Raw genomic sequence first — 22186 nt, forward strand, 5'->3', positions numbered from 1 at the left:
AACAAAAGATCTTAACCCTGCCCTATGCTGCACCTTCCTCAATATCTCTGTGATGCTCAAGCCAATTGTGTCAGTATAGCTTGTCGTGGGTTTTCCTCTCTTTCACTGAATCTCTAACTTTCCTAGCATGATGTCACTCTTTAAGAATTACTTTCTCCTGGAGATATGCCCAAAGTAAGTGAGATGAAGCTTCACTCTTCTTTTGCCTCTGAGAAGCACTCTAGTTGTACTTCCTTCAAGACAGATTTACTTCTTTGTTTGTTGTTGTGTATTGTCAAGTCAGAAGTGACCCACAGCTGACCCTCTGAGGGTTTTTAGAGGCAGTTAATTGCACAGGAGGAGATTGCCCATCCTTTTCCCACGGAGCAGCTGGTGGCATACTTTCGGGATTGGCCAACACCACAATTCAAACTGGAGCTCCGGCCTAATGGTAAGAAGTTGTGCTGCAATACCAAAGGCACACAGTTCAAATCTAGTAGCTGCTCCACAGGAGGATCAGTAATCTCCTCCTGTACAATTTACTGCCTCTGAAAACCCACTGGAAGGTCAGTTATGAGTAGTTACCAACTCAATGGTATTCAACAACTTAAAAATGTGAATTCTTCTTTTTATCCTTATTCATTGTCTACATTTCAGATGCACAGGAAGTAAGTGAAAAGATCGTGCTTTTGATCAGGCACATTTTAGTGTTTAAACTGCTTTGTTTGCTCTTTGAAACTTTGGAGAGGTCCTTGACAGCAGATTTCTCAAATGCAACACATCTATGGTTTCTTGATTGCTGCTAACAAGGATGTTGCCTGTGTATCTAAGTAAAATGATTGTTGATAACTTCAATCTTTTTTTACCATCTATCATGACTTTGTCTATTAGTCCAGTGGTGATTTCTGTTTACTTGTGTTGAATTGTAACCCACATTGAAGACTGTAGTCTTTGATCTTCTGCTGCAAGTGCTTCAATCTATAAACAAGGTTATGTCATTTGCATAATGCAGGTTGTTAAGGAGTCACCAGCAGTCAGGAAATCAGAAAATTAATTTTATTGGGGAAATGTGATGTCAGAAACCTCTCCAAAGTACTCAAAAGCAATGATGTCAATCTAGAGCTTAAGATGTACTTGATCCAAGAACCAATGCCTTTGAGTTCTGGTCCTGGAGAAGAGTATTGAATGTACTATAGACAGCAAGGAGAACAAAGAGATCATCTTGGAGTGGGTGAAACCAAGTTTCTCCTCAGAGACTAGGATTTTGAAGCTCCATCTCACATACTTTGGGCACATGACCAAGAGGGTCCTTTCCTTGGAAAAGGACATCATGTTTGGAAGGGTGGAGCGACAGTGCATGAAAGGAAGACCCTGGATAAGATGGATTAACATGGTGATTGGGGCAACGGGATTAGATGTGTTGGAGTCAGTGAAGTTGGGTCAGAATAGGGCAGAGGTCAGAGCTATTGTACTGAGAGAGGGTCACTATGAGTCTCAGGTAACTTAACAAGAACAGTATGAATTCTATATATGTGTACATTTGTGTATATGTGTGTGTTTGTGAGTGTGTAAGATAAATATTGTTGTTGTTGTTGTTATGGTTTATTGCTATCAAGTCAAGCACAGCTTGAACAAAAGCCTATGAACCAAAAGGGTTGAAGCCCTTCTATAATTATCATCATTTCTCCATGTTCATAGAGTTTCCAGAGGCATGTGTTTTAGGAAGTGGATGCCACTCCTGCTTCCAAATCTGTCTTAAACTGGGAGCTCCACCAAACACTGCCCACCATGGGCAGTCATTATGACATTTGACCTCCCCAATGGCACAAGGTTCAGCATCACAGCAAACCCAGATTACCTCAGTGCAGCAAATGGGCAGAGGAGTACTATATAACTTAGAAGAATAATAAAATAATAAAAATAACACTAAACCCTTGGGCCAAACCGACTTTTAAATACAAGGGAGACATATATATCATCTATCTATCTATCTATCTATCTATCTATCTATCTATCTATCTATCTATCTATGTATCTAGAAAGGAGGCAGGAGTGGCATCCACTTCCCAAATAACATGCCTCCAGAAACTCTATGAACTTTGATAAATGTCAATAGAGGTGCTTCAGGCTTTTTGTTCATACCATGCTCAAGTCAAGGCAATCAAAAGCCATGACATATAAACAAAAGGCCTGAGGCCCCTCTACAACCATCATTGTTTCTCCAAGTTCATGGTTTCCAGAAGCATGTGGTTTAGGAAGTGGATGTCACTCCTGTTTCCAAACTTGAATTAGTCTTGGACCTCCACCAAACTCTATTCATGATCGGTAGCCATTATGGTGTTTGGCATACCTATGCCATAATTGTTCCACTATGGCTTTTGAGAACTAAATGGATGGCACAAGATTTTGTGTCACAGCAAACCCAGATTATCTCACCATAGCAAACTGACCAGAGTGTTGTATGACTTAGAAGAATATTCCGTCAAAATATAGTAAAGGGGATCAAAATATAATCTCTCAGCCCAACTTTTAAATACAAGGGCCCTCCAGGAGGTCTTGTTGACTCTAAACAAGAAGTTTAAATAAAAACAGTCCACACAGATCCTCAACCAAAACAAGAGTACCATCTTACAGAGTCCAGCTGTTTCATCCAACTCCAAAATTCATTTGGCTTTGGTATTATGTGTTGTTGTAAAGTGCCATCTAGTACCGACCCTATAAATAAAAGAACTATTGTCCTCCCTCTAAGTTCACAGAGTTTCCACAGGCATGTTTAGGAAGTGGATGCCACTCCTGCTTCCAAGCCTGTCTTAATCAGTGAGCTCTACCAAACACTGTCAATCATGTGTAACCATTATGGCACATTTCAAAGACAATTAAAACGAGGCCCAAGGGCCCAGATGATTTTTCAAAGACCCCAAGCCTGCAAAGTGGGCTCTCATTGGCTCGAATAAGAAGCTTCCAGCCAACTAAACGCTGTAGAGCCAGTCCCCAGCCAACACAGAGAAAAAAAGAGAGAAAAGAAACTTATTCCTCCAAGGCACATGAGTTTTCAAAGACCCTAAATTAACTTTCAAAGACCCCAGGGCTGCAAAATGGGCTCTCATTGGCTCCACCAAGAGGCTTCCAGCCAACCAAACACTCCAGAGCCAGTCCCCAGCCAACATAGAGAAAAAAAGAGGAGGGGAAAAACCCCAAAAAACTTACTCCCTCCAAGGTCTTACGAGTTTTTTGTGAAATAAATACATGGTAATCAATTTGTTCTCATAAAAACTAAAGACCAAGAAACTCTATTGTGTAGCTCTACTCTGTCATATGGAGTTCTGGGTACCCAGTGGTAAGCATCTGTGCTGTTAACCCAAAGTCATACTTTTAATGCACCAGTTGCTCTGCAGATGGGCAATCTCTGAAAACCTGCTAGAGGATCAATCATGAGTCAGTTCCTAATTGGTGGCACAATAACAATAGCAACATTCTGTCACAATGTGCTAGAATTGACTTTACTGCACCTAACAACACATACGTTCACACATTATGTACAGGTGGTCAAGTTATGATAATTCATATTTACATAGCTCTAGGTTTTTTAAACTTTTGTTAGAAATATCTACATACAATGTTGTAGCACTTAATCTTCTGAAGTTAACATTTACAGATGTTCCATGTTATGATTTAGTGCAAAATATTGCCATGTAACAGACTGTAGCATGGTCTATTGCATGGATTTGATGTCAGTGTAGGTATTGGGAGTCATAAGGGGTAGAATACTGGGCAATGTCAACTCTGAGGACACAGGACAATTGAATTGCCTGTGTATGCATCCAACAGTTATCACTAATATCCTAGCATCTTAATGTAGATGATCTATAAGACAGCTCTGATTCAGCTTGTGGGTAATGATCTCCTCAAAGCCTGTCTGCCCTGGCAATAGCTATAACAGATGAGCTATAATAACATTATGTGATTTCTAAAAGAATTATAACACTCTTTAGTGTTATTGGGGCCTTATATCTTTTTTTCATTTGGTTTGGTTGTTTGGATTGGTGGGTTTATTTTTGGTTTGTTTGTTTTGTTTTGTTTTTTTTAGCAAAACAAAGGGGAAAGGTTTATTAAGGCAGTAAGAGGCATAGCTGGTATAAAGTGGGCCATGCAAGAGTCAAAATGAAAAGAAGGAAGAGGGCTGAGGAGGAAGGACTTCTGGAAAAACAGGGTGAAAGTAGACCTTACAGCACGTTAGCAGCAGAAAAGGAAAGTAAGAGTGCATTGTTTCTTCTTGGGACAAAATATGGAAGAAGAGAATGCTGGGAAATCACTGACATGGCAAGCATGCTTTACTTAGACTTTATCATCACTGTAAACAGTTTATAAATCATGAAGAAGAGGAATGTAAAAACCAGCAGTTAAAGGATTTTGAAGAGGAAATAAATACTGAAAAAGGAAGATGTAACAAGAAGAAGTAAACAAACAAAAAATCCAAATATTAAAGTGAAAGCATTAGCGGAAATGTTTCACTTTTTATGGTAATGTTTGCAAATCCCAAAGACAAAGATTAACTTGATAAAAATCCTGATTAATATAAGACACTAGTAATGAAAACAAAACAAAACAAAGAGCATTTACTTACTACAGAGGTGGTAGGCACAAGCCCAGTCACTTCATACATAGGTGTATATAGATACACATAGATGTAGGCACATATAGATATATAGACTTTAGATAACGACATTCATTAAGAGGCATTAAGTTTCATATTTTAATACAGTTTAAATTTTAAAATTGTATTAATTTTAACATGTACTAAAAAGCTTGTTGAGATCCTCACTCGACAAAAGAAAAAACTGTTAAAAATTTTTCGAGTTTTGAGTCAAAAATGGTCATGTTTTGAATTTCATAGCTAAGTATAACTTAGAGAAATGAAAAACATTTATGTTAGGGATATTTTTCCCAGAAAAGTTGAAAAGGAAAAAACCCAACAATCTCAAAAACCTTTGCTTTCTCATTTTTCTTGGTGTGTTTTTATTATTTTAAATGTTAAAAACTTCAAAATGTAGCAGTCTTATAATCTAAAGTTATTTAATATCATAAAAAACTTAGGAGAAGAATATATGCTGGTATTACCTTGCTCCAAACTATTTTTAAAATTTAAAAAAGAAAATATTTGCTAATCTCATTATCTAGTGTGATAAAAAAATTACGGTTTGTGAACAAACCCTTACGTTTGCAAGAAGGAAAAAATACATATAGTATGAAAATATTTTTAAATTTTCTAGTATAATTGGCCTAAATTAGAAATATTCATAGCTACCAAATGTCTCAAGAGGAGTCAACTGATGGTTTGTAGGTATGTGCATCTACAACAAAGGAGTGGGAATAAAGACAGTGAAATTTTTTTTCTAGGTATCTTACATAGCACTACCTTATTTTTTTTTTCTAAGTCAAGGATCTACTCATTCCTTTCAACACCAAATATTTCAGAGATACAAGTAAAAAACAGCTCTAAGCATTTTTACAGAAAGGATTCTCATTCAGGTAAATTTTTAAGTGTAAAATCATAGTTAACCATATTAGGGATAACTAAACAAAAGCGAAACCTACCATTATCAAATCAATTGCAATTCACCATAATCCTCCATCAGGATTCTGAGGCTGTAAAAATATTATTAAACTACTAAGATTATCTATCAGAAGAATTTTTTTTTAATTGCATATTCCCTTAGAACCATAAACCTAATCACGATCTACATAGAACCAAACTAAATCTCTGGCTGGCAAATTGAGTCTGACTCCTAGTCAACTGCCATCAGGTTCCCAATGATGTCATTTTTATATGCTGCAAATCTTCTGCAGAGCAGCTGGTGGCTAATGGGTTCTATGAGTTACCAGCCCAACCCTTTATGCACTACACCATCAAGGTTTCTTGATCTCCAGAGAAGGCTGCTGTCATTAAGTGCCATTGAGTCATCAGCACAAACATGAACAAGAGATCTGAACCTTTCCCTATCTTGCACCATCCTCATTATCTTTGCCATTCTCAGGCTCGTTGTAGTCACTGCATCAATCCATCTTATTAGTGAAGGTCTTCTCTCTTTCCTGACACTTTACTTTTCCCAGCATGACTTTTTCCAATGAGTGGCCCCTCCTGAAATATATGTGAGACAAAAGTTTCACCATCTTTGCCTCTAAGGAGCACTCTGCTTGCACTTCCTCCAAAACAGATTTGTACGTTCTTCTGACAGTTTATGGCATATTCAATACTCTTCTGCAACACTACAATTCAAAGACATGGACTTTTCTTCATTCTTCCTTATTCATTGTTCAACTTTACTTAACCTACCAGGTTAAGTAAAAAGATCATGGTTTGGATCAAGCACACCTTAATCCACAAACGGGCATCCTTATTCTTCAGCACTTGGGAGAAGTCCTTGGCAGGAGATTTTCCAATACATCTTTTAATTTCTTGATTGAAAATAAAACAGTATTAATTGTGGATCCAAGTAATATGAAATCCTTGACAATTTCAATCCTTTTCTCCATTTATCATGATATATTGCTCATTGGTCCATCTACTGGGAAAGAATTTTGTTTTCTTCATGTTTATGTATAACCCATGTTGAAGGTTACAGTCTTTGATTTTCAGCAGCAAGTGCTTCAAGACTTCTTCACTTTCTGCAAGTAAAGTTGTGCAATCTAAATAATGCAGGTTGTTCATAAACCTTCTTCCAACCCTAGTCAAATTCTTCTTCATGTAATCCAGCTTCCCAAATTAATTGCTCTGAATAGACATTTAACAGAAGCTAAGATGTACTAGCTAACAATATTTGTAAAATATTATGCATGTCTATCACAAGTAAATGAAATCCACTGGGTTTAAGGAGCTCTGGTGGCTTAGTGGCAAGTAGCTGCCCTGCAATCCTAAAGGCACGTGGTTAGAAGCCACCAGTTGCTCTCAGGATGGAAAATTTCCTCCCCAACAATTAACTGCCTCTGAAAACCTGCTGGAGGGTCAACAATGAGTCAGATCAGACTCTATGGTACACAGCACACAACACAAAAATCTTTTAATCTTCTACTAAAGCTCTTCCATTATAATTGTTTTTATTTTATCTCAATTGTTGTTGTTGTTGTTATGTGCAATCAAGTCACTTTCTACTCATAGCGACCCTATGTACAAGAGCCCTAAACACTGTTCTATCCTGTGCCAACTTAGCCATCTCAAATGCACTCATTCCCACCACTCCAGTCACAGAATCAATCCATCTCATCAAAGGTCTTCCTCTCCTTTGCCGTCCTTCCACTCTCCCAAACATGATATCCCTCTCCAAGGACCAGTCCCTGCTTGCAACATGCCCAAAGTATATCAGACGAAGCTTCAGAATCCTTGACTCCAAGGAGCATTCTGGCTTCACCTTCTCCAGAACAAACCTGTTTGTTCTCCTAGCAGTCCATGGTATATTCAACACTCTTCTCCAGCACCACAGCTCAAAGACATCAATTCTCTCTCTCTCATCCCTATTCACTGTCCAATTCTCTGATGCATAGCACGTAATTGTAAAGACTATAGATTGGATCAGGTGCACCTTAGTCTCCAGACTGACATCGTTGCTTTTCAGTACTCTTGAGAGGTCCCTCACAGTTTACTTTCCCAATGCACTTCATCTCTTGATTTCCTGGCTGCTGATACTGTGAGTGTTGACTGTGGAGCCAAGTAAACTAAAACTGTTAACTTCATCATCCATACTGATGCTGTCAATTGGCCCAGTGGTGAGAATCTTTGCTTTCTTGATGTTGAGCTTCAATCCATATAGGAGGCTGCAGTCCTTGACTTTCTGCAGCAAGCATTCAATTAGTAAAGGAGAATGAATGTGTAGTGATGTTTAAGGTTATCCACCACCTCCTTATCTGTCTCCCTAGGACAAGCGATTCTCTTGTAATTCTCAAAAACAACATGACTCACATATACTCAATTGCATCAAAGACTACAGAACTTCAAACAAAAAGTAAGAGAGATTATAGCAACATCTAAACAAACCATCTTCATGGTTCTTTTATCTTCTCGAAGTTTCATTTTCCTGATTCTCTTTCCTCCAGTATGGTTGATGAGGTCATGCTGGGTTAGGAGAAATTTCAAATTTAACATATCGTGGCTAGCTTTGAGAAGAATGGAAATGACAGAACACTTAATTGTGCTCATGTGAAACCTATGCCTAGCCCAATGCTGTTCTTCTTCAAATATAAATGGCAGATACACATTTGGACCTTCCTGAATGGAATACATGGGAATCAATTCAACTACCTCTGTGGAAAGAGACTATGAAAAAGCTCAATATCATCAGTCAGAACAACGAGAGAGGGCCGCTCTGGATCAGAACTTCAATTGTTCATATGCTAGTTCAATGCAAAGCTCAAGAAATTAAAGCAAATCCATGAGAGCCAAGATAAAACACTGAACTCAAATTAATACCATCAGCCCAGTCTGTACAGCGTTGTGCTGCTAGGCAAAGACCAAGCTCCTTTGGCAGTTAGAATCCAGCAGCAGCTTTGTAGAAGAAAGATAGGCAATCTCCTTCCATGCCAATATTAACCTTGGAAACCCAATGGGGGATCACTCTGTGTTGATAAAGAGTTATTGTTGTAAAACAGATTTAAGTCTTTAATCACTAATGACCAGATAAGTTATGGGATGACCTTGAGGACCTCATATTTGAAGAAAGCAAAAGGCAAGAAAAAGATTGGAAATAAAGAAAAAGGCCAAAATAAACATCAGAAGAGACTCTAAAACGTAGTGGTAAGAAACTGCCCTGCAATCCCGAAGGCGTCTGTTCATATTCACAGTTCAAATCCAGCAGCTGCTCCAAGGAAGAAGGACGGGCAATCTCCTCTTGTGCGATTAAACTACCTCTGAAAATCTGCTGGGCTGGAGAGTCAGCTATGGGTCAGGATGGGCTCAACGGCACACAACAACACAACAGGTATAGCTTATATGACTGTCTGATTGAAAACGGCCAACGGCAGTTTATTCCATCGCATTATTGTCTAAGATATCAATCTTTATGTGTTCAGTATGCGTTTATGTCTTTATGTGTTTTGATAGCTTCTCATTTTCCTAGATTCATACTTTGTACATTTCATAGTCCAATAACTAATTGGATGCTTGCAGCTGCTTCCTCTCTCACTTTAAGTATTGCTACATCAACAAGTGAAGGTGATGAAAGCTTTTCTCCATTTGCATCATTAAGGTTGATTCTACTCCGAGGAGGCAGCTCTTCTCTAGCCATATTTTGAGAGTCTTCTAACCTTTCAGTTCTACACCAGACAGTGAACTGTTGTTTTTATAATTTTCATGGCCACGCTTTTTCATGATTAGATAGTAAAGACCTTTTTCCAAGTTTATTTTCGTCTGGAAGCTTGGCTGAAACCTGTCCATCATGAATGACCCTGCTGTCATTGAAATACCAGAGGCCCAGGTTCCAGAATTACAGCAACAGGGAAGCAAACACAGTACAACAAAGTAACAGATTAGTTGTGTACTAAGCTTAAAAATATTTATTTCGTTGCAAAAGCATTGATTCCAAATTATCAATTCAAAATTATTTCCTTGACTGGCAGAGAGAATTGATGGGTGGGTTACAGGCATATTAGGAAGTATTACCGAGGAGTTGATGAGAAAGGAAGACATATGCTTCAATGACCATCTGCATATCACACTCAAAATTCCATAAGCAGCCTTTAAATATCTATCTGGAATTCTGAGAGTACAGAAAATCCACAGGTGTGATTTTTATTTTCTCCCCCTCAAAATGAAGAACTGAAAAGTAGCACAATAATCTACACTGATCTTGTATTGCTCGAAATATTTTTGGCAATAGGAACCTACATTTTAACAGGAGAAGTAGTACAGAGCCTAATCTTTTACCCCTGGCATAGTACAGTTAGAATAAACATTACTACATAAAACCAGGCATGAAAGTCAGCACGAAAACCAAACAACATAATTATACTGCTATGAACATTAGCCATAAGAAATAACAGAATCTATAGTAACTGTGCACAAGAATTGTAAAAGAAGAGGAAACTGAAACATGATCAAAATAAATGTCATTAAAAATAAAAATAACAAAACCCAATGTGTAGAAAAGAAAAATATAACCATTTAAATATAAGAACGTTATTGTAGAAGGCATTTTTTTCAAACAACTGTATAAATAAATTGGGAAAACTGAATATGGATGAGGGATCTCATTCCATTTAATCAGTAAGCTCTCGTTCCTAATAAAAGGTGTGATCGTAGCATTATGATTAGGTAAGAAGATGATATAATTTTAGATGTGTGTACTAAAAGATGACATGTCTCAGATTTCCTTAAAAATACTTGAATAAGAGGAAATTTTTAAAAGGCATAGTTGATGAAGCAATGGTAGCAAAATGAAGGAAAAAAGTCTGAATATTCTTTAAGATGTCACAGTCCACATGGATTTACACTGGTAACCGAGAGACAGTGAATCTCTGTTGGTATGAGATCACTGGCAGCTTCTAGCAAGAAAGATGGTCAGTTTCCTCTCATATACAATTTCTCAAGCTTCTGAAAATCTGCTAGAGAGTCAGAGAGGACTCAACCAAAATGAGTAAGCAAGTGAATGCATAAGTAGGAAATTTTCATAAAACAGAAATAAAAACCAATGAATCATAAACACAGGATATTATGAAAGAATCAAGGAAATGAAAAGACAGATCTGAACAGTATTTCCAAATAATAAATAAAAATTTAAAGAGAAAATGAATACCAAAAAACTCACCTTCCTTTGGGCTGACAGCTGCAGGAAGACTATTCCAGTCAAGGGTCCAGGTAGGACATGGATGGGGAGAGAACATCACTTCAATGCCTTTTTCCTAGAAAATGAAACAGACCCTTTCCAAATCAAAGTTCTCATAAACTCCTGCTACATCTAGAAAGTAAAATTTCTCCTAGAAAAGAGCATAGCAACAACTGTTAAGAATTCCCCAAAAGAATTACAAACACAGAGACTTAAGGTATCTTGTTTATTTTTTCACAACATCTTGTTTTTGTTAAGTGCTACTTTGTACAGCTAATAGCGACTCTGAACCTTTTCAGGTTACCTTTTATTTTTTTATGAGACAATAAAAATAACAACTATTTTAACTTCCTGGTAGTATGAGAAAGCAACAAATATAGAAATATAGGGAGTTTCCTCAGGATAAAAATATTTCCAAAAGCAATCCACACAGAGATCACCATAAACTGATTCAGCACACGCAGCATCAGGACAAATGACCAAAAGATTGAAGTGGTCAATTGTTTCATTTTACCTGGCTCCACAGTCAGCATCCAATGAAGCAAGTGTCAAGAAACCCAATGACATATTGCATTAGGAACATCTTCCGTCAAGGGCCCTTTTCAAGTGCTAAAGAGCAAGAGCCTCAGCTTAAAGCCTACGGTATGTCTGATCCAACCCATGGTTGTAATGGCTTTATGATTATGAAATTTGGACAGTGAATAAGAAAGAATGGATGCCTTTGAATTGCAGTGTTGGCAAAGAACACTGAATGTACTATTGTTGTTGTTGTTGATTGCCATTGAGTTGAGCATGACTCACAGCGACCCCAAGAACAAAAGGCCTGAAGCCTTTCTCTAACTATCGACATTTATCAAAATTCATAGAGTTTCCAGAGGGATGTTGTTTAGGAAGTGGATGCCACTCCTGCTTCCAAGAATGTACTATGGACTGCTAAAAGAATAAATAAATCTGTCTTAGAAGCAGCACAGTCGGGGAGTTGCTTTATAATCAAAGATGGTGAGACTTCATCTTACCTACTTTGGGCATGTTATTAGGAAGAGCCAGTCACTGGAAAAGGACACCATACTTGGACAAGTACAGGAAGACTTCCTGCAAGATGGACTGAGGCAGTGATTGCAACAATAGACACAGTGGAACTTACGACAGTGGCACAGTTTCAGACGGGGTGTTGCGTATGTAGTTGCTTTTTTAAAGAAAATTTTTAATTTTAATTGCAATTTTAACAAAAGTTTACAGAAAAGTTGGATTTTCATTCATTCATTATGGGAAATTTTTTTTATATCTACTTCTCATTCCCCTCCTCTAGCTCACTTAAAAAAAAAAAGAATCCATTCCTTGTTGCACAATTACCTCCCTTCCCTGCTTCACTGAGTCTTCTTTGGGCTCTTGTCATATGTACAATGCCTAATCATACATTCCTTTTAAACAGTTCTTTCCTTCATCTGTTCCAATGCAGTATTATTTATCCCCTCTTTTCTTAATTACCCCCCAATTCCCATGTCAATGCTCTTTTATAACAGTGGTGGTATGCAGGGAACTCATAAAATATTACACAACATGAGTGACCCTCGAGGACATTATGCTGAGTGAAATATCTCAGTCAGACAGGGTTTTCATCTGTTGCACACACAGCACCTTACAAGTGAGTAAGTTGACTCAATGGCACCCAAAAGCTCCAATAACATCACCCAGAACAAGATTTATAAAAGAAGCCACAATGTGTCTAGAAGAGGGATTTTTATGGTTAAGCCTAATTCTTTTTAGGAGTAAGGGTACTTTTTCAACATATCAAGAAGTTTTTCAAGCTGCTTCTTTATATTAGAAGTCAAACATTTGTTGTTGGATCTATAAACAATAATATGGCATATAAGGATTCACAAACTCCTTTCAACAGCATTCTGGGTCCTAGGTCCCTAGGATAGATAGCCATGGTTCATGTATTTTTTTCCTCCAAGAATGCCATACTCAGAAAAATTCCTAAGAATTCATCCTTAACTTGTTTATATCAGATTGTGGGATTATTTTCTAGATGCCAAAGGAAAAGTACAAAGATTCTTTCCATGGGCCTAGAGGTACAGCTGAGCTCTGATAGCCTAGGGGGTAGGGAACTGCATTGTTATCCCAAAGGTGGCATTTCTCTGGTGGTTCAAATCAATGAGCTGCTCTAAGGGAGAAAGATAAGCAATCTCTTCTCATGCAATTTGCAGCATCTGAAAACCTGCTGGAGGGTCAGCAGGTTTCAACTTAATGGCAATGAGAGAATGTTATTCACTCTATAGGTTTAGAGATACAGGGAACTGACTTACTTAAGAAAGACACACATCTGAAAAGACACATAGCTAAAATACTCTTATGCTTTTATAAATCTACAAGCTCTCTGTCAGCTATAAAAATCAAACACCTCCCAACTCAAACAGAGCAATATAATAATATATTTTTCCAATGTAACTCAAAGGAATAGATCAAATTACCTAATATAGTTTCTTCCATAAAATATTCTTCAACTAGTATGACAAAAAATACAATTGTATAGACTGTTTTGAATGACCAGGAAAATAATGAAAACTTCTCTAATTAGTACCATTTTTATCGTTGTTAGGTGCTGTCAAGTTAACTCCTAGCAACTCTGTGAACAATAGATTGAAACCTTGCCCTATGCTCTACTATCCTCAAGATCTCTGCTATGCTCAAACCATTGCTGTAATCTCCCTCCCTGTCAGTCCTTCTTGTTTAGGGTCTTCCTCTTTTTCATTGTTAGTTCAATCAGCACTACTAGGAACAAATCTTATCTCTAACAGGGAAAATTAATAGTTGTTGTTGTTGTTATGTGCCATCCAGTCCTTTGCGACTCATAGCGACTCTATGTACAAAAGCCCTAAACCCTGCTCTATCCTGTGCCAATCTCATTGCCTCTGACACACCCATCCCAATTACCCCAGTCACTGAGTCAATCCACCTCATAGAGGGTCTTCCCCTCCTGTGCTGTCCCTCCACTCTACACAGCATCATGTCCCTCTCCAAAGACCTGTCTCTCCTTACAACATGTCCAAAGTATGTCAGACGAAGCCCCAGAATCCTTGCCTCCAAGAAGCAGCCTGGTTTAACCCTCTCCAGGGTGAATCTGTTTGGTTTCTTGGCAGTCCATAGTACATTCAATACTCTTCTCCAGCACCACAGCTCAAAGGCGTCAATTCTTCTTCTATCCTCCCTAGTCACTGTCCAACTCTCTGATGCATAACAAGTGATTGCCAAAACCATGGCCTGTATCAGGCGCACCTTAGTCTCCAGAGAGACACCGTTGCTCTTGAGTACTTTAGAGAGGTCCCTAACTGCAGACTTTCCCATCACAATATGTTTTTTGATTTCCTGGCTGCTGGTGCCAAGAGTGTTGACTGTGGAGCCGAGAAAACTGAAGCTGTGAACAATCTCAATCTCTTCACCATCCATCCTGATGCTACCGTGAGAATTTTTGTCTTCTTGACATTGAGCCTTCAGTCCATATTGAAGGCTGCAGTCCTTGACCCTCTGCAGTAAGTGCATGAGATCCTCCTCAGTTTCAGCAAGCAGGGTTGTGTCATCTGCATAACGCAGATTGTTGATAGATCGTCCACCAATCCTAACTCCATGCTTTTCCTTATAGAGCCCAGCCTCTCGGATAATCTGCTCTGCATAGAGGTTGAAAAGGTATGGAGATAGGACACATCCCTGGCATACACCCTTCCCAATTTTGAACCATGCAGTGTTGCCCTGCTCTGTTCTGACGACTGCCTCTTGGTCCAAGTATAGGTTTCGCATTAGCACGATTAAATGTTCTGGAATTCCCATTCTTCTCAGAGTCAGCCACAGTTTTTTATGATCCACACAGTCAAATGCCTTTGCATAATCAATGAAACACAGATAGACATTCTTCTGGTATTCTCTGCTTTCCGCTAAGATCCATCTAACATCAGCTACAATATCCCTAGTACCACAACCCCTTCTAAACCCAGCCTGGACTTCTGGCAGTTCTCTGCTGATGTACTGTTCCGGTCATTTTTGGATAATCTTCAGTAGAATCTTGCTTGCATGTGAAATCAATGATATTGTTCTGTAGTTTCCACACTCAGTTGGGTCGCCCTTCTTTGGGATGGGAACAAATACAGACCTCTTCCAGTCAGTTGGCCAAGTGATTGTTCTCCAGATTTCTTGGCACAGCTTGGTAAGCACATCCAGGGCAGCATCTGTTAGCTGAAATATGTCAATTGGTATACCATCTATTCCGGGGGCTTTGGTTTTTGCTATTTCTTTCAAAGCAGCTTGAACTTCTGCCTTCATCACCATAGGCTCTGGCTCAAATGCTATTTTATTAAATTCTTCTGTAACTGTATCTGTCAATTCCTTTCTATACAATGACTCAGTATAGTATACATTCTTATTATCCCACTAATTATTACTGTTGAGTCAGTTCCAACTTAAAGCCACCCTCCATTGGACTTCTGGGGCTATAAATCTTTATAAGAGCAGATTCTGGATCTTTCTTCTAAGGAGCAGCTGGTAGATATAAGCTGCTGATCTTTTGGTTAGCAGCCTGATAAGTTATACACCAAACCACTAGGAGAAGAAACTAAAGTCGTCATTTTACTTGGATCCACAATCAACATCTGTAAAAAAGAGCAAAGACTATTTGGGGACGGCCACGTCTGACCTTTATTATCTTCATAAAGGGGAACTGTCCCTGTCAACAGCATCAGTAACACAAAACCAATTCCCATAATGTCAGGCATGTCCCTACACTCCCATACCTCTATCTATTAATCTCACCATCAGTATTACTGCTTTGTTGGATCCAAAATCTGAAGTGATAGCTCACAGACCACATATTGAGGAAGTCAAAGGCTATAATCCAGATTAACTAAAGACTACAGTTAAGACAGCTTCTGAGATGTGCACTCAGTCACCTCAGCCTTAAGCTTTTGCCAGTCAGTGTTGCCAAGTTCTCAATCCTGCCAATATTGGCTTTCTACCTCCAGTTGTCTAAGTTCTCAGTCCTAACAATGTTAGCTCTGCATTACCCCACAAGGTCTCATCTCATGTTAAGTCCCCAGTTGGACCATAGATGTTGCTGCTATAGGTTTAGTGGAGCAACAAGGGCATCTTACATTCTCTTGTTTTTTCAATGGTACCAGAAGAGCTGTCTGTCTCTAGTTGCTGGCTTGCTAATTCAATGGTGAAACTAGTTAATCCCCTTGTAGACTGTTGAGATTGTCCAGTCCTCTTGTGGACTAGGAGTGGCCAATCCCCTTGTGAACAGGCTAATGCCCCATTCACATATTCCTGTCCATCTACATAGCAAAGGCAAATAATGGCAAAGAAAAGTCAAACTGAAAGATAAATGCCACAATACCCATGGTAACAGCAGTCAAAAAAACCAAAAGTCATGTTGCACTGGGAAAATCTGCTCTTATAGAGCTCTCTCAAGTGCTAAAGAGAAAGGATGTCAGTTTAAAGATTGATGCAAGCCATGGTGTTTTCAACTTCTTCATATGCATTTGAAAGTTGGACAAAGAATAAGGAAGAAAGAGGAATCACCACATTATGTCTATGGAGAAGAATACTGAATATATTATGGACTATCAAAAAGAACAAAAAATATGTCCTGGAGGAAGTGCAACCACTCTGTGCCTTAGAGGCTGTTGTTGCTGTTAGGTGCCCTCGAGTTGAGTATGACTCCTAGTGACCCTATGAACAAAATTGAATCCTGTTCTTTTCTGTGCCATCCTCACACTTCTTGACACACAAGAGCTCATCACAGCAGTCACCATGTGAATCCACCTGGTTGAGGGTCTTCCACTCTCTAGAGGTGAGGATGGTTGTCAGGAAGGGACAGTCATTGGAAAGAGACATAATGTTTGGAAAGGTGGAGGGTCAGAGAAGGAGAGGAAGATTCCCAAGGAGAATAACAATGCCTGTAACAATGGGCTTAAGCATAACAGAAATTGTGAGGAGGCCATAAAACAGCAACTAATTCAGATCTGTTGTTCCCAGTGTTGTTCGGAGTCAGAGTCAACTTGACGGCACCAAACAACAGTATCTCTAACACTAGGATTCTCAAAGCCAGTATTATACAACAAAGGCATTTAAAAAAGTAAAACAAAGTTTAAATAAATTCCAAAATTCCTAAGTATAGATAAAATCCGTTTAAGTAGATCAACATATCCATTTGAATATGTATTTAACTTCAAATGATCATCACAAAATACAAAGGATTGACCCAAATTATGACAATACATTTGTCAGTGTATTGAATATACAGAAATATTTAAAAAATTAAAACTACTTTCTTAAAACTTATTCTTTTACTATGAAGATATATATTATTATAAATATCTAATATGAGCGGAGCTCTGGTGGCATAGTACATAGGAGTCATACTGCTATCCAAGAGGTAACAATTCTGTCAATTTAAAACAACCAGCAACCCTTCAGAAGAAATACAAACAATGTCCTGTACAATTTACAGGCTCAGAAACTCACTGGAGGGTCAGCTGAAAGTCAGTTATTACGCTACAGTAATTACTTTTAATTTTGAGTTTGAACTGATATTTTATGTGAATGCAGATGACTAGTAGAAATAACATGGGCAAGAATTACTTATGAGAGATATAATGAAATAAATTGAGAACACATATAATGTCAAAATATGAATGCCAAATGTGGTAAAATTCATACCAAAGTTATCACATGTTCTTGTTATGTACCACTGAGTCAGACCAACTCAGCTGCCCTTCCAGTGGAGTTATGGAGGTTATAAAACATATGGAAGGAGACTGCCCATTTTTATCCCACAGAGCAGCTGGAGGACAGGACTGTTGTTCTTGGAGTTGGCAGCACAACTCTGTCCATGAGGCCACCAGAGCTCCCACAGTTCTGTCACGCAGAACCATTTTAATTTAATAAGATAACTGAATTACCATTAACTTGGTCATTGTTGGTCTTGGTCCTCCTATGAACGAAGGATCATTTTGCTCCTCTACTCCTGGGACTTCGCTTGGATTTGGATGCTGCTCATTTGAGGAGGTCAACAACTCTGGCAAATCAAGAAACTGGATTCCACACTTAGAAGCTGCTGTTTTCACTTTTGGCACTTCCTGAATCCTCTGGTACCAAGAGGCAAGCAATGGAAATTCTATAAGCTTTTCAGCAAGATTTTTGTAGATAATTGCCTAGGAAGGAAAAGAGTAAAGCACACGTGTTGTTTGCTTAGGAGATACTTTACATAGTATAAAGCACAGCCATTCAATCAATGAGTTTTAGTAAATTTGTACAATTGTGCATCCACGGTTCTTCTTGTTGTTGAGTACCACTGAATCGGAACTTTTTCATACCTGATCCTCTAGTGGATTTTCAGAGACAGTAAATTGCCTGGGAGAAGACTGCCATCTTTCTCCCATGGATCTCCCATGGTGGGTTCAAACCACATACCTCTTAGTTGTCAGTGCAATTTCTTACCACAAAGCAACTAGAAAATCTAATTTTAGAATATTTCCATCAACGAAAAAATTTCTCTTGTGTTTATTTGCAGTCAATCTCAGTTTCCATGACTGATGTGACTCTGCTTCTACAATTTTGTCTTCTCTACATTTTACCTTAAGTGGAGTTACAGAATATACATTAATCTTTTTTAATGTACCATTACTATGTAACATTTTTATGTAACTTTCCTGAGATTCACCCATGTATTTGTAGGTATGTTTTTGAGATCCATGTATGTTCCTGAAATTCATCTATGTTTTACTTTTATCAGTCATTTGCTCCTTTGTGTTGATGTCTATTGTTTGGGTAGCTCATGTTGTACTTATCTCCAGTTGTTTAAATTGTTTAACTTACTTCAAGTTTTGACAGTGATAAAAATTTCTGTTGCACACATTCATGAATATATTACATCTTATCTCACCCGAGTAAGAATAGCAAAATTTAACAGAACAGCAAACATCAAATGCTGGCGAGGTTGTCGAGAAACTGGAATCCATATTCACTGTTGGTGAGAGTATAAAACGGTGCAGCTACTATGGAAGGCTGTACGGTGTTTTCTCAAAAAGTTGCAAATAGAAATACCATTTGAACCAGCAATTCCACTACTGGGAATTTACCCTAAAGAAACCATAACCACCACTCAAGTAGATATATGCACACCCATGTTTATTGCAGCTTTGTTCACAATAGCAAAGAGCTGGAAACAACCCAAGTGCCCATCAACAAATGACTGGATAGAGAAGCTCTGGTATATTCACACAATGGAATACTATGCTGCAATGAAAAACAAGGAACTCATGAAATATTATACAAATGGTTGACTCTGGAGAACATTATGCTGAATGAAATATCTCAGTCACAAAAGGATAAATTGCATAGGACCACTGTTGTAAAACAGGACTGACATCAGGGTTGAGGGAAGACAGAGAAGGAGGGGAGGAATGATATATACTGCATTTAAACAGATGAGGGAGAGAACTATTTAAAAGGGATATATGATGCTGAGTATCTTTTCATGTGCTTATCTATAAATTAAATATGTATGCACATAACTTCTTTGAAATATTTCAATATTTTTATCATTCATTTAACAATGTTTTTCTTAGTCATTTAACAATATGAAAATTGAGACATCCTTATACTTAAGGTTAATATTTCCAATACTGTACATGCATTAATATATGAATATACTAAAATACTTTTAGTTAGAAAACCTGAAGACTTTTCAATGAGTTTTTCAATAAATCTTCTCAACTTCTATACAAATTCTGCATAATTTTCTTTTTTTTTAATTATACTGGTTTATTTACAAAGTTCATATATATTGTTTTTCACACTGGATCTTTCCTATTTCCTTCACCCACCCTTTCTTCCATCCGTGAAACTGTGTAACCCTATGATTAACATCTCCCCTCCCTGCCCATCCTCACCCCTATGCTCCCATCCTCCTCTACCTTGGATCTTCATACTCATTCTACAATAATGATCTTATACAATATTTGTCCTATGACATTGAGTTAGTTCACTTAGCATAATGCTCTTCAGGCCCTCCCAAATAGTAATTTACAAAATTACTGCTCCTTTGCCTGCACAATTTTTTAGAAAATACCATGAGCATAATAAACTATGCACCTACTGATATCCTAAACTAAAAAAAACAATACATTTCAGAAAATCTATTCAACAAATGGTGCTGGCAACTGGACTGCTAACTGCAGAAAGTGGAAACAGGGTCTACGTCTCACATCATACACAAAAATGAACTCAAGGTGGATCACAGATCTTGGAATAAAGGCCAAAACCATGAAGCTCATAAGAAAAAAACTGGGATCAAGCTTAGAAGGACTACTTTATGGTATAAAGAGACTGACAAATACAGCCAGAAATGCACAATCTGTAAAATTGGTGACTGGGACCTTCTAAAGATTAAATCCCTGCGTGCATCAACAACGTTTTCCAACAAAGTAAAAAGAAACCCACTGACTGAGGGGAAAAATTTGGTAATACCATTTCAGACAAAGGTCTCATATCAAAAGTTTACAGAATCTTACAGGGCCTCCACAAGAAAAAGACTGATAACACAATTAGAAAATGTGCAAAAGATAGGGAAAGAAATTTTCACAGAGGAAGATACATGGATGGCCAATAGACATGGAGAAATGTTCCAAATCACTGGCAGTAAGAGAGATGCAAACCACAATGAGATACTATCTCACTCCAGTAACAGTGGCAAAATTTAATAGGTCAGCAAGTAATAAATATTGGAGAGGATGTGCCGAGACAGGAACTCTTATTCATTGTTGGTGGGATTGTAAAATGGTACAACCACTCTGGAAGGCAGTTTGGTATTTACACAGAAAGCTGAACACAGAAATTGCACATGGCCCACCTATTCCACTGTTGGAATATACGCCAAGAAAATGAGAACTGAGGCACCAGTGTTCATAGCAGCATTATTTACCACCATAAGAACATGGAAACAGCCCAAATGTCCAATCATAATGGAAAAGACTGAGATATTTCGGTACATTCCCACTAAGGAATACTATGTAGCATGTAGGAGCAATGATTTTGAAAACCACTATCTAACTTGGGGGGACTGGAGAGCATTATGCTAAGTGAACTAACTCAGCCCATAGGGACTAATATGTTTTAAGATCATTATTGTAGAACGTGTATGAGGATCCTAGTCAGGGAAGGAGGGGAGTAGAGGGGTTGGGTGGGGAGTAATCATAGAGTCACACAATTTGATAGGTGGAGGGTGGGGTGAAGGAAATGGGAAAGATTTGGTGTGAAAAACAATGTATACAAACTTCATAAGTAAACCAGTTATTGTTATTATGTGCCATTGAGTCACCTGGGACCCATAGCAACTCTTTGTACAACAGTTCTGATCCCTGCCCTGTCCTGCACCAGTCTACCTAATTCCTACACACCAACCCCCATTGCCCCAGTCACTGTATCAATCCATCTTAGTCAGAGTCTTCCTCTCCTGCACTGTCCCTCCACCCTTCTGGCCAAGGACCAGTCTCTCCTCGCCACGTGCCCAAAGTATGTGAGAGAGAGCTTCAAAGTCCTAGCCTCCAAGGAGAAAGTTGCTTTCACCCTCTCCAAGACAGACCTATTTGTTTTCTTGGCAGTCAGTCCATGGTATGTTCAAGATTCTTTCCTAGCACCACAATTCAAAGACATCAATTCTTCAACTATCATCCTTAGTTACTGTCCAACTCTCTGATTCATAAAAAATATTGCAAAGATCATGGCCTGAATCAGGTGCACCTTAGTCTCAAGACTGACATCATTCCTTTTTAGCACTTTGGAGAGGTCCCTGACAGTTGATTTTCCCAATGCAATTCACCTTTTCATTCCTTGACTTAAGCTGTCAGGAATGTTGATTGTCAAGCTGAGAAAGCTGAAACTATTAACAGTAATCTCTTATCCATGTATCATGGTGCTACCAATTGGTCCAGCAGTGAAAATCTTTGTCTTCTTGATATTAAGCTTCAATCTATATTGAAGACTACAGTCCTGGTCCTTCTGGGGCAAACACTTCAAGTCTTCATCAGTTTCAGCAAGCAAGGTTGTATCATCAGCATAATTCAAGTTGTTGATGAGTCTTCTTCCCATCCTGATGCTACACAACTCTGCATAAAGTCCAGCCTTGCAAATTATCTGTTCCACATATAGATTAACAAGTTATGAAGATAGGATGTATACATGATGCACACCCTTTTCTGATTTTGAACCTTGCAGTGTGATTTGCTCTGTTCTGACAATTGCTTCCTGATCTGAGTACAGGTTTCACACGAGTACAGGGAAGTATTCTGGGATTCTCATTCATCTCAAAGTTAGCCACAATTTTTTGTGATTCACACAGTCAA

General features: G+C 38.3%; 1 protein-coding gene across 1 annotated transcript in view; it reads right to left on the reverse strand.

The window, feature by feature from the left end:
• The window catches only part of GSTCD (glutathione S-transferase, C-terminal domain containing), a 172046-nt gene that overhangs the window by 126211 nt on the left and 23649 nt on the right, over nucleotides 1–22186 (reverse strand). Inside the window, exons 3-4 of the mRNA XM_006881155.1 lie at nucleotides 17744–17995; nucleotides 10773–10866 (exon numbers count right to left, since the gene is read on the reverse strand). Of these exons, the coding sequence (XP_006881217.1) occupies nucleotides 10773–10866; nucleotides 17744–17995 (346 nt within the window). The remainder of the gene's footprint in view (nucleotides 1–10772; nucleotides 10867–17743; nucleotides 17996–22186) is intronic.

This window comes from Elephantulus edwardii, unplaced genomic scaffold (genome assembly GCF_000299155.1).
Source record: "Elephantulus edwardii isolate Elephantulus edwardi_28Jun2011 unplaced genomic scaffold, EleEdw1.0 scaffold00012, whole genome shotgun sequence".
Taxonomy (NCBI): domain Eukaryota; kingdom Metazoa; phylum Chordata; class Mammalia; order Macroscelidea; family Macroscelididae; genus Elephantulus; species Elephantulus edwardii.